Here is a 13,939-nt window from a genome sequence, read left to right on the forward strand (position 1 = left end):
CATTCTTTTTGGATATTAACCTCATCACCTAGCAGAAATATAAAGAGCTTCTATGCATGTTTGGTGTAGAGCTAAATTTGTTTACTTCTGCCTGAATATACAGTCACAGTCTTACACAATTATGCTAAAATGTGGATGGCCCTTTTACGATAAGGGACTCGCTTTCTGTCTGCAAAGGCAGCACATAAGCAATTTATGGATGCTATTGTCATTTGCTAAAATATGCTGACGGAAGAATGCTGCATTCAATATATAAATGCGCCTGATGTGCCATGTTCCTTGCCATTTGTTTATTTACTTATTTTTAAGTAGAAGGGTAGAAGTTTTGTACCAAGAGCAATACTTCCTAGGTATATAATAATAACTGCTTAATAGACAATCGATTTCAAAGATAGTTTAAATCTGTCCATTATAAAGTCACATAATCAGAATTTATGGAGTCTGTGTAAGTGGAAATACCTGCTTAGGAGTGCAAGATTCTTGAGATTAAACTTCTATTGCTCTTATTTCTCCTGAATTAAATATTGGTCTACCTGTTAGCCAACAAAGGGACAAAATGCACATGTTTCACGTTGGTGCTCTCACTTCTGCCAACATTTATTAATAGGCACTTTTCTAAGTGCTTTATGTGTAATAACTCATTTAATCATCACAACAGCTCTATGAAGTATAGTTATTATTATTTGTATCTTAGCTATGAAGAAACTGAAGTTTCAAAAGATCAAACAATTTATTGAAGGTGACATAGCTAATAAAATGAAGTCGAATGTTTAGAGCCTTTATTGCTTACCCACTGAACTCAATAGGAAGTTGCCCCACATCCCACTCAGCTAATTTTTTGGCCTGGAATTCTATCAGATATATACCATATTCCTGAGAGATTTCTACCAAAGCCATGTTTATTTGATGCCACATAGAAAGTCAAGATAGCTTTAGAGCTTAAATTCACTGTTATGCTTGCACCTCAGTGGTCCAGACAAGTGAGGGCTCCTCCCATAACTGTTACGTTAATGACACAGATGCATCCTAACATTTCTTGAGATCACTGTGATGACCTCTGAAATTCTCAGAGGAGGCAACGTCAGGTTTAGATAAATTATTTGGAAGGTTCCTGAGTGAACATGTAAACAATTTGAAGGAATCTCAATTACCAGAAACAACCGCTGGCAGACTCCTAAGTTGTTTAATACTACATCTCTCTATTTCCCTTTGGATGTGATCTCAGCTTACTGGGGAAGATGCTGAGGGCTAGTGCAGCTATCTCCCATTTACAAAAAATCTAGGAAAGCCCTCAGAAGTCCATTAGCAAGATGACCGTGAGTGACCTATGAATGGAGGTGATGGGAAAATGAAGAATCAAGTAAACATTGCTGACTATAGCCAGAAGGAGGCTTTGGAAAAGATTTTCCAGTAAATTATGGGTGACTTTAGAGAGGATTATTTATGCACACTGAAGACCCAACCCTGAAATTGTTATAGTTTTAAACATCTTGTTAGGTGATATAATAATATATTCCTTATTTTTAGGCCAGCTGAGTTAAGATTTTTTGTTATTTTCAGATAAAAATAACTTAGGAGAAGGCCTTAACAATATGTCTTCTTCCACATTGCTGAAAGTTTTGTGTTTTTTGACTTTTGATACAAATTTCAAATAAATGGATCCTTTAGGTCACCCGCCTCCTTTTGAAATTTGGTGCTGATGTGAATGTAAGTGGCGAAGTTGGAGACAGGCCCCTGCACCTAGCAGCTGCAAAAGGATTCTTTAATATTGCAAAGCTCTTGATGGAAGAAGGCAGCAAAGCAGATGGTAAGATTATATATTTAGAAGGCCTTTACTCTCTTCTTATTTACTAGAAAATAATCTTAAAGACGATTAATTCTGTATTTATGTACTAATTTGTTCTATAAGTCACAATTTATTATTTTAGTATATTAATTAAACCTATGTGTTAATCTTCTTTATACACTTTAGCTCAAAGCTTAGTATATTAGCTGCTGCAGTAAAAGGTAAGGGGTTATCCTAGATAAATTATTACTATTTGTTGTTATTCATTAATCTTTTTAAAGTTGAGATAATGTTTACATACGTGAAAATTCTTAAACCTTAAGTGAATATTGACTTAACTGAATATTTACTTATGTATAAACCCATGTTAAAACCACCCAGGTCAAGTTATAGAATATTTTCATCTGGAAGGTTGGAAATATTTCAACTGGAAAGTTGAACTCTGGAAACTTCCCTTGTGCCGCCTCCTCCTCAGTAACTAGCTTTCACCACCAAAGATAATCAATATTCTGGCTTCTATTGCCATAGGTTAGTTATTTTTCTGTTCTGGAAGTTAATATAATTTTGTGACTGCCTTATTTTGTTGTTATTGTTAATCCTCACCTGAGAATGTTTTTTCTATTGCTTTTCAGAGAGAGTGGAAGGAAAAGAGGGAGGGGGAGAGAGAGAGAGAGAGAGAGAGAGATATCAATGAGAGAGAGACACATTGACTGGTGCCCTCCCGCACACACCCCGACCAGGGGCGGGGAGCAAACCCGCAACCCAGGTACATGCCCTTGACAGGGAATCGAACCCATGACCCTTCAGTGCACAGGCTGGTGCTCTAACCACTGCATGACACCAGACAGGGTAGTGACTGCCTTATTTTGATCAGCACAATGATTTTGACTTTTATCCATATTGTTGCATGAATCATAGTTTGCAATTTTTAAATATTTTTTTTGTTTTCAAATACAGCTGACACTCAATATTATATTAGTTGCAAGTGTACAACATCACTATTAGGCATTTATATAAGTAGTTTGCTATTTTTTATTGCTGAAGATTGTATGATTAGTCTGCAATTTGTTATTCATTCTTCTCTTAATGGACATTTGAATGTTCCCAGTGTTTAACTTTTATGAATATAACAGCCAGAAATATTCTTACTCGATTCTTTTTGTGGACATATGTATTCATCCCTCTTGCATGTATATGTGTGTGTTTGTATATATGTGTGTGTGTGTGCATATGCATATACATATATATGAGTGGAATTGCTGAATCAGAGGATATGCACATGTTTAACATCTGAGGAAATTTCAGACAGTTTTCCAAAGTGTCAGTACCCTTTTCCACTCCCACATCAACATATGAGAGTTCTCAATACCTCCCCCAATATTTGATGTTACTATTATTTTTAATGGAGATAGAGTTAGCGTGGGACACGTTTGGGGGAAAAAAGCTTTAGAATACACCTAAAGATTTTTAGATGCCATTAATAGAGTAGAATTTCCCATAACTTTACATTTTTTAAATTATAAAATGAGTTTTGGAAAGTTGATTGAAAGTAGAGTATGAAAAAAAATTTTTTTCTTTCTCTTTCTTTTTTTCTTCCTCACAAACTTTACTTTGACACAGATTTGCTCAGAGTTACATCTTGTCATTAAATTCTCTCAGGCATATCCAGCTTTCTTCCACTGACCCCCAAGAGACCTAATTAAAAGCCCAGCTGTAAGAGCTGCTGGCCTTTGCAGCAGAAATGATGCACGTCTATAAAAGGACAAGGTTGTCAGAGCTCTAGGACTTCCAGTTCCTTGGTCCAAAATGGAGATTGATATTCAATTAATGAAGTGAATCAATGTTTTCATTTACTCCTAAGGAAAACACAAAGGTTCCCAGAGACAACGATGAGGAGAGGCTAAGGCAGTTTCCAGTTTCTCTGTTGGAAACAGGGCCATTGTACTTTGTAAACTTTGAGAAACAGGTTTGTGTCATTTTCTCTGAGCCAGTGTGCGATAGCTTAGGCATCTTTCCAGCATTAGCATGGGCGGCCTGTGCTGTCGGGACTCAGGGAAGGCCGTTCCCCGGCCTCGCTTAAGCAGCCTCTTTGATTCTGTTAGTTTAGAAGAGGCAGAGGTGCGCCTCTGTGGACCACTGAACGCATAATTGTGTTTTCGAAACCTCCTAGCTCTTCCAAGGGGTCAGGAACTGCTCACTTTTTTCCTTTTATTATCAATGCCAACCTCCGCTTTTTACTCATCTTCATAACTCCAAAGCTCAGTGGTGTCAAAATGAGTGTCATTTATGATCAGCATGTCTCCAGGATCAAAGGACTCTCCTACAAAAGGTATTGAAATGTGTGCTGCACCTGTATTCCCCCTACATACCAGCCTCATGTGATACAGTTATAAGCATTTTCTTTCTCACTGACACAAGCTCTACATGCCTCCTACTCAATCATTTAAAAAAATTGAGAGAGAGCATGACTCAGATTTTAAGTATTTTTTTTCTTTTCTTCTAATGCACACTTGATACTTAAGTCCCTTTTGCACTTAGATTGCAAAGAATAAACCAAAGACCTGTTGTGCTAATGGACTTTACACAGGATTTATTATTAGCCAGCTCACTGATTCCAAATGTAGCTAAGCCTCCAGGTGATTTATTTATTTACCATAGGACCCTGCCTATCATAAGTGGACATAGGAGGAAGAATAAGTGAATGACCCCAAAAGGAGCATGATTTGAAATCTGGTATTTACAGAATGTTTCCTCGGTAACAGAATGTCATAAATGAAAATAAATTTGGGTTGCAAAATTAGCCAAAATGCAGTTCTGAAAGCAACTTCTTCAGTTCAACATGTTTGGGAGGCTGAGCTACTCAGTCATGTATGTTTTAAGTCTCTGGTCTTCTTTCTTATACTTCTTAGGGCAATGAAAAAGGAAAACTGTAGTGCTTATTGAATGAGATTGAAAAGGTCAAAATGTTATTGGACTCCATAAGGAGAAAATGGTGATACAGTCCTCACAGTGTTTAAAACTCAGAATTTTTAAGTTTGTTGTCCTCTGACTGTTAAATTCTACAGCTCTTTTAACATGAAACTGAGTATTGAAGAAAGTTGTAAAAATTTCTAGGGGATGATCAATAACAGGAAGTATTTTATTTTAAAAAATATATCTTGTCAGAATCATTACACAGGTTTATTATTGAAAATTTATTTAAGACACACTTGGGACTTGCTTTAGAGAGCTAATGGTATGCACTGACATTGCTGGGTTAATATGAATTTTTTTGTTTTATCTTAAAGATCAATAAACAGATATAAGCAAGGAGTAACATCCATTCACCCACCCATTTATCCAATCTATCTTTCAAAACACATTACTGAACACATACTCTCTTCAAAGTGGAGGAATAGGCACTACTTATTTTCCTAATAATGATTTACACATATTCCTTTGCTTGAAATTCAACTTTATTTAAATATCTCAATAAGACATTGAGTTAGAGCAAATAGAGTATCATTCATACATCCAATTTTCCTCAGATAAGATATAATAATATATACTTTTTTTTCCCTTGCAAATTTGTCCAAGACAAAACTAAGTAAAACACAATGACTGAAGCATAATATAGGTGCACACACATAAGCTCTGTGTCTGATCCAGGTTTCTTCTGACTTACCCCTTTGATCGGCATTTATCTGCTTCGATGGGAAGAATATCTAGGCCACTGCACGTAATTCACCAAGTGGATAATCTACTTTGAAGTTTCTTGATTCAACTATAGAAGAATAATGTTGGGTAGGGCCAAAGATGCCCAAAGGCAAATTATGAATTGATGGAAGATTGTGCTGCATTCTGCTTTCCAATGTCCCCTCTGGACCTCGAGAACTCTTATGTGACCTCCAGATGCTCTGGACTCCCTGCTGTCCTCAGACATCGACTCCCAGTATTGACTTTCACTGGCTTCCAGCAGAATGTGAACAAAGGAAAAGAATCATAAAAGGGGAGATAATCAGAACAACCAGAACAGTCTTCTGAAGGAAGGACGTCCTTCTGAGTCACTCATTAATACAAAAGAATCAACGATTTATTTTTCAGCGACAGCTTTGTGAGGAGGAACTCAAGGATTTTGCTGAAGAATTTCCCTGTGGCCTAAGATCTTGCAGGAAAATAAAATGAGAATCATTATCTAAAAATACAGCAGTTATAAGGCCTAAATCAGTGTTCATTACATGTTAAATGATGATTATAACAACAGTACAGTAGGAATAAACTACTGGCACATTTTTTTAATTAACTATTTTTGCCCCCTTTTTTCCCCCTTCCTATCCTTCATCATTAAAAATGTTTTTCCTTCAATTCTTTTGGTTCTATAGATAATTGCTAATACACACACACACACACACACACGAGGATTAATGGGGCTTGTTTAATGCTATTATTTTCTATCTGAATAAAGCACCCTGTGTAGATGGAGTAATCAAATAATAATAATAAAAAAAAATGGCTATAGACCAGTTGATTCAGTTATTTTAGTTTTAAAAATTATGCCAAAGCTAATCCAGAATTTAGCAGCTTGGTGTTCAGTTTTTATTACTTGAGTCCTGTAATTCTTGACTCTCCAACTAGCTTGTAAATTATATGAGGGTATAGACTCTATGCATTTATAGCTTATTGGTCTTAGCACTTAGCAAATTTATAGGAGGGAAATTGGTAAAAATGCAGAGAAGACATTTTTATTAAGTGTCTAATATGTGATAGGCACCATGCTAGAAGTTTCCCAATTATGCTCTCCTTTAATACTTTTAGCATCCTTGCAACAGTAGTGTTATTACATCTATTGTTTCTGATAAGAAATCAATACGTCCGACACCTAGTACAGTGCTGGTACATCATGGCCATTTAATACTTATTGAGGAATGAGTATGTATCAGCCGAGTCTTCTCATTCGCAAGCATTGGAAACTAACTCTTGCTAATTTATAAAGGGGATCTATTAAAGGACATCAAGCAGCATACAGAGCCTTTCCCAAGACAAGGTTGAAAGCCAGGTTTGGAATCCTCACAGTGAAGAGCGGTATCCAAAATCACAGTACAAAACCAGACCTATGAAGGTACATGGCCACCCCAGCTAGGCACAGCCCCACTTGCAATTCTGGCACCAAGAGCACAGGGCACTGAGTCTGGGGCTGCATCACTACTGCTGGAAATTGGCTGGAGCTATTCCACCACTGCTACATTACCCAGATAGCTTAGGCTCTGCTTTCTGTGTGTCATCAGCTCCAATGTCAGAGACTGAGATAATGTGTTGGTTGGAGGCGCCTATAGATAAACGTCTAAACCCGGGCACTATTGAGAGTGAAAGGGTCACTATTAAACATTATGCTAGGCTAACAGGCCTAAACCAGGACATATGGTCACCCTCCGCCAGCCCTGCAGCTTAGCTGCAAAGGAAACTTGGAAATATTTTCAGCCTCTAGGATAGAACATGGTGTTGGCCTCTAGTCAGTGCTTTTACTACAGGGAATTCCCTAGATGTCAGAATAGGTTATAAAGCTGGGTGGGCCATAGAGAAAGACAAATGCCCACTACTGAGTGAACAACTGAATGCTCAATAACTGTCTACAGTAACAGGACTAATGAGGTCCACCTCACTCTAAAGCTTATGGGTTTTTTATTATACCATGCTTTGTACACCACAGTGTGATAATTCTCAGGTAAGGGTACATCAGAACCTCCTAAACAGCGTTGTCAAAAACCTACAGAGAGATAGGCCTCTCCCTAACTTGCTAAACCCAAATTTCTGGGAAATGGTGCTCTGGCCAGGAGCTGTAATTTTTAACATCCTCCAGAGGGGACTGGGGAAAATCAATTTGAAAGGAGATACTTATGGAGGAATTAAGGCCATGAGTACCTTTTAGGTGCATATTAGTTTCCTGAACTATTCCATTGTGTAAGGTAGATTTGATTAGATGAGTTCCATAGAATTTATGGGAACTAGGAGAAAGCCTCTTTAATGTGTTAATAGGCAATAGAATATAATTATAACTTTTTAAAACTGGTTGCACTTAATTTCCTTTATTATTATCATTAATTGGCCATTTCTAGGGTATCTCTCAGGCACTTAGAAAAAAATCCATGACACTACCCATGAGAAGGCTAAGAAACAGAGGATTCCAGGTAACAGAACCTTTTCTTTCTCGTTGATGACAGTGAATGCTCAGGACAATGAAGACCACGTCCCACTCCATTTCTGTTCTCGCTTTGGACACCACGATATAGTGAAGTTCCTGCTCCAGAGTGACTCAGAAGTTCAGCCCCATGTTGTGAATATATATGGAGACACCCCTTTGCACCTGTGAGTATTATGTATAGTTCTATAGGCCCTCCCAGTATATGGCATGTACCTTTTTTACTTTCATCAAAATGTGTTCTTTAACTCCAGGGCATGCTACAATGGCAAATTTGAAGTGGCCAAGGAAATCATCCAAATATCAGGAACAGAAAGTCTGACTAAGGAAAACATCTTCAGTGAAACAGCTTTTCACAGGTAAATGAATATTTAAATACAATAGCCACTGCACTTAGCTGACACCCTGTGGCACCTGCACTGTGTACATACAGCAAAAGCAAACAGTGGCAGATGTTGCAATCAGAGAGCCAGAGCAGAGGGTGGGCAGGAGACAAGGAGCCCACGCTCCATGCACAGAAGAAAAGGTAGAGGCAGATGCTGCAGTTAGTAAAACAGATGGGGCCTGTGCCAGATGCTGCATTCCTGGCAGCAGCCCCAAAGACAGGGACTGATGTTGCCAAGGCAACAGGCATATCAACATCTGTAAGCATATTGTTTTGTTTCCACTTCAGTCCACAGAAAGCTGCCAAAAGGGGCAGTGCCCGTAGTCCTCCTCCGACAGGAATCTCGTTACCAGAATTCATTAGCATTAAATGTGACACTTTTTTCCTAAGCACTTAAACCTTATGTGCAAATGTATCTACCTATCTAAGACATCCATCTGTCAGCCTATAAAAGTTTAGTCAGGGTGGCCACCTAAGAAGGCATTAGCTCCTTTCTAGGCATCTCTGAGAGTCCTTTGCAGTATGCTTTTTGCTCTAGAAAAGCACACTGAAGGAGCAGCTGTGTTTGGAAAAGTTGCAACAAAAAAATAAAAGGAGGAAAGGAGGGAAGAAGGGAGGAGGGAGGGACGAAGCAGGAAGCTAATAACTCAGGGCTGTAGCTTCCTAAAATGTACAAAAGGAAGGCAAAGTTTTATAAAATTTAGAACCCTCATTTTTAACAAGTTACTATTTGGCTATAAAAATAAAAACATAGTAATTTGAATGTAGTATAAAACTTGAATATAAGATAATTTACCTACACATTACAGATGTCTTGGCTAGTGTGTAACCTCTGAAAAATAAACAGAGTAAGCATGAGACTATACATTATTTACATAATGTTTCTATTACACTGGTAAATAATAAAATGAAGAGACTCTTTTTCATATTGCAGTAAAATTAAGCTTGTGCTTCTGCCTTAGGCATCAACCTGTCAAATTTCAAATGGATTTCCAGATTTTTCTTGTCAACCAAGAGGTCAGCAAAAAGGGAAGGAAAGAAAACTACCTTTATGGAGAGACTATATGCCAGATTATTTGGGTCTCTTATTTAATCCTCATAAGCACTTTATAAAGTTGGATTTATTATCCCTCTTTTACAGATGAGAAAATTGAGGATCAGGGAAGCTAAGTAACTTGTCAGGGATTCTATGGCTAGATAATCACGTGGTAAATGCCTGCCTAATTCCAAATCCTGTGGTTTTTATAGATCTTCATGTTCTAGTATGAAACTATTTTGTCTGTTTTCTATACACTCTGTAACACAACAGATGCAAGAACTCTTCAGATCCCACCTTCAGTCAAAATGGATCAGTGGGACTTGTCACTGAAGGGGACAATTAGCAGAGCTGATATGTACAGGTTGCTGGTGTTCTCTTTTCCCATAGGTCATGCTTGTTAAGGCTGATACCTCAGGCTAGTTTTCCAATCATTTTGCTATTCTGTGCACATAAATTGGAACAAACTGTAATCAGAAGATGATTGTCACTTCCAGAAGATTACTTATATGACAAGATTAGTGAAGTTGAGTTAAAAGTATGTTCAACTGTTTTATTTTGTGCAAGCCTGTAGCTACTAGAAATAACATGATGTTTTTATTCTATTCATTTTAAGCACACATTTATAAAATGAACTTTCCTTTTACATGAGTAATTTACCCTAATTATGAATTATTCTACGTACAAATCACAGCACTTTATATATAGTAAACACTCAATACATTTATTTCTGTTATTGTTTTCATAAGTATATTTAAACACACACATATACACACATATGTATATACATACATGTATGTATTTGGAACTCATCATTTTCTGTAAATAGTTGCTTTGAAAAGGAACAATGAGGCAATTCAGACAATGGAACATTAAAAGTGTAGTATTATGAGAACTATTTATAATGCAAATAATCAGTGCTGATAAACTTTATTGAAGTGAGATGGTAGCTTTTTATTCACTCAATTAATTATCCAACAACGATGTATTAAGAACCAGCCTTGTGTTGGCGCTGGTGGGAACATTAAGATGACAAGATTCCTTCCCTTCTTTTTTTTTTTAAAATATTTTTATTGATTTCAGAGAGAGGAAGGGAGAGGAAGAGAAGGAGAGAAACATCAGTGATGAGAGTCGTTGATTGGCTGCCTCCTACACGTCCCACGCTGGGGATTGAGCCCACAACCCGGGCATGTGCCCTGACTGGGAATCAAACCACCATCTCCTAGATCATAGGTCTACACTCAAACACTGAGCCACGCTGGCTGGGCTCCTTCCCTTCTTAAAAGAATTCTGTTGTAAGGTAGCAGGATAAGCAGAAGTGTATCCATTACCATAAAAAGGTGATGTGTCGAAGACCTAAATGGCAAGAAACAGAGGAGACAGCATGAACTCAGCCTTTGGTTCATGACAAGACTTCATAGAGAGAACAACAGTTTAGCTAGATGAATCATGGTGTTTCTTCAAAGAAAATAGTGATATTTTATTAAAGAAAAAGAATTTGGGCAGGGCCATCCAACAAAGAGGCAACAGTAGGTCCCAGGGGACTGCTTCTTCTAGAACCAAGTCTGGAACAACAACAAAAAACACAGTTTCTTTACTCTCCTACAACACTAATTCACTTCTGGAATGCATCTGTGTGTGAGTTTTATCCACACCAAGCAATATTCTATTTCTCTGTGGATATCAAGTGGGTATCTTACCATTCACTTCAATTCTGACATTATCTACCTGAAGTTAATGTCAGATTCCAAAAGTTAAGGCCTCAGTCTCAGAAGACTGCTCCCTACTTCCGATGCCATTCACAAGTCCAGATTAGTACCTTTGCTTCAGACCTATATTGGCTCTAAATTGGAAGTTCCCACCACCCCCTACTTGGGTTTGATAATTTACTAGAACATCTCAGAAAACTCAGGAAAATAGTTTACTTACTAGATCACCACTCTAATGACTCAATTTTTAACTTAATTATCTACTTGTATTGTATCTTTTTAAATATAGTCACATTTTCAGGTTATGTAAATTGGGGCTTCAGCATATTAATTCCAGGGGGCATTCAACTCAGCCCATAACAATAGCCTTCTATTTTCTTTATGGTATATTTTTGTAGTGCTTGTACCTATGGCAAGAACATTGATCTGGTTAAATTTCTTCTTGATCAAAATGTTGTAAGCATCAACCACCAAGGAAGAGATGGGCACACAGGTAAGACTGTGGTGGGATCATCACTAGTTTATGATGCATATCAGAAATTGTCAGGAACAGTGGTATGCTCAAGAAGGAAGGGGGCAGCTGGAGTGCCCCCCCCAATGGGGAGGATTATTTTATCAATTACATCATTTAGAATTGATGGTGCATGAGGATAATAAAAAGCAATTGTCAGTTTCATTGGTATTCTAAATTATCTATAGTCTATGAATCCCTTATGGCCTGCATCAGGAACAGTCTGACCACACTGCCTTCCCCTTGGTTTGCTGGTTGAGAAAAATTCTTGATTGGGGTCTTTGCTCTTTGATATGTGCAGATATGCTAATATTTGTTCTTGGCAACTACAGTGGATATAGAAATACTAGAAATTATGCTAAACAAAAGGCAGTCTATATAGAAGGTCAACTAGAATAGGATAGTTCTTTTGCCTAAAGTATATCTTGTCTGCTAAATAAAAGAATTAATTCATTATCAAAGAAATAAATCCTTCCTTTATATCTCTGACAACAATTCTATTATGTGGTAATGACTGTCTTGAAAATTGGGGTTGTTTTCCTCTTTTTTCCTTTTGCACTTTCATTTTCTGTTCTATTACAGGATTGCACTCTGCTTGCTACCATGGTCACATTCGCCTGGTTCAGTTCCTACTGGATAATGGAGCTGATATGAATCTGGTAGCCTGTGATCCCAGCAGGTCCAGTGATGAAAAAGATGAACAGACATGTTTGATGTGGGCTTATGAAAAAGGTATAATTTTCATCAATACATCTCTGTAGTAATACATGGAACTGTGTGCATAGATTATGTCATCAATAATTTTTTTTGCTTGCGTGATTTGTACACTCCCATTTCTCCGTATACTATATTTGAGTCATTAGGGACTTGGATCAAATAGTCTATTAGTCACTAGGGAAGGCAAATCCTGAGTTGTAGATGAACTGAAGGCATTCTTGGTGTTGGCACCTTGTAAAGAGAATGAACTATCACATTCATAGGTAGTAGAGAAACAAAATGTTGACAGGTAATGTTAGTTACTTCCTTCAAGTAGACACGGAGTGAAACTTTATCTCTTATATGGGGGAACTTTTAATGTGAATTCAAATTTTTTAAAAGAAAATAAATACAACAAAAGAAAGGGAATGTTTGTCAGATCTGCTGACAATGCCTCCACTAGAAAAAGTAAGGGAGCCAACGATTAGTGCTTAAGTATAAACTTACTTGCTTAAAGTGGTGCAAGCTTGGGCTGTGATGTGGGAACAGCTGGGTTTACTTTTGATCTTGGGCAAGTTATTTATTATTGCTGAAGTTTAGTTTTTTTTTATTTAGAAAACAAAGATAATAACAACTTTTATTTTAGAATATTGTAAGGAGTAAAAGAGATAGTACTTGCAAATTGCTTTACAACAGGGTCTGGCACAAAATAAGTACCTAATAATTGGCATTTCAGTAATGGAAACATTGGTAATAATAATAATGTAGAAATAAAGATGATTAATCACAAATTCTTCATTTTAAGGAAGAGGAAACTAGAGACAATTAGAAGGTGAAATAGCATATTTGTCATTGTTATTAAGATGCATTGTGCCTCATAGGTGAACTGTACATAAATGAGCTCTATACACATGAGCTCCTATGGGGTTTAACTTTCTAGGAGACATGGAACAACAGGCATTGTCATTGAAATCAGAGAGTTACAACTGAACACTGCAAAATATGTCAGGCTTTGATGCCTGTATCACCTTATTAGGATGTTTAAAGTATGTAAAAAAGTGTTTCTATCTTTTTCAACACTAGAATCTCAGAAGTTCACACTAAAGCAGATCAATGACTAAACTGGAGGATTTCTCAGGCTACCAAGTTGATCTAAAAGGTTTTCTGCCTGAAGTAAAACATGAAAGTCCATTAATAAAAGGAGAGTTGGAGTTTGATGGATAGAAATAGAGAGCTATTATAAGAACATAGACAAAGAGAAAGAAAAACATACAGGTTTGAGGATTTCTAGTAAAAAAATTGATATAGGATTTACTTTAACAGAGACAAGTGAACAAATGTGGACTAGTAGGGAATTAGTAGATATAGGCCTGTTACTTTTTTACTTTTTATTTAAATAGTGCATAAATACACACACACACACACGTTTTCACATTATAGTTCAATGAATTTCCACAAACTGAACTCACTTTAGCATCCAGATGAAGAAACAGATCATGGCCAACACCCCAAATCGCTACTTACATTCCCTTCCAGTTGCTCTCCAAAAAGGGTGCCACTGTCTTCATGGGGCATGTATTAGCTTCGCAGCCTTCTGTATTTTATATAAATGGAATGTTATGCTACATACGTCTTTGTGTC

General features: G+C 37.1%; 1 protein-coding gene across 2 annotated transcripts in view; it reads left to right on the forward strand.

Annotated features, from left to right (window-relative positions):
- The window catches only part of TNNI3K (TNNI3 interacting kinase), a 280,278-nt gene that overhangs the window by 90,489 nt on the left and 175,850 nt on the right, over positions 1-13,939 (forward strand). For both annotated transcript variants that reach the window (XM_087820522.1, XM_016216806.2), the window contains 5 exons: positions 1,669-1,807; positions 7,984-8,128; positions 8,216-8,320; positions 11,490-11,584; positions 12,185-12,334. In XM_087820522.1, the coding sequence (XP_087676648.1) occupies positions 1,669-1,807; positions 7,984-8,128; positions 8,216-8,320; positions 11,490-11,584; positions 12,185-12,334 (634 nt within the window). The remainder of the gene's footprint in view (positions 1-1,668; positions 1,808-7,983; positions 8,129-8,215; positions 8,321-11,489; positions 11,585-12,184; positions 12,335-13,939) is intronic.

This window comes from Miniopterus natalensis, chromosome 9 (genome assembly GCF_054644295.1).
Source record: "Miniopterus natalensis isolate mMinNat1 chromosome 9, mMinNat1.hap1, whole genome shotgun sequence".
Lineage (NCBI taxonomy): Eukaryota > Metazoa > Chordata > Mammalia > Chiroptera > Miniopteridae > Miniopterus > Miniopterus natalensis.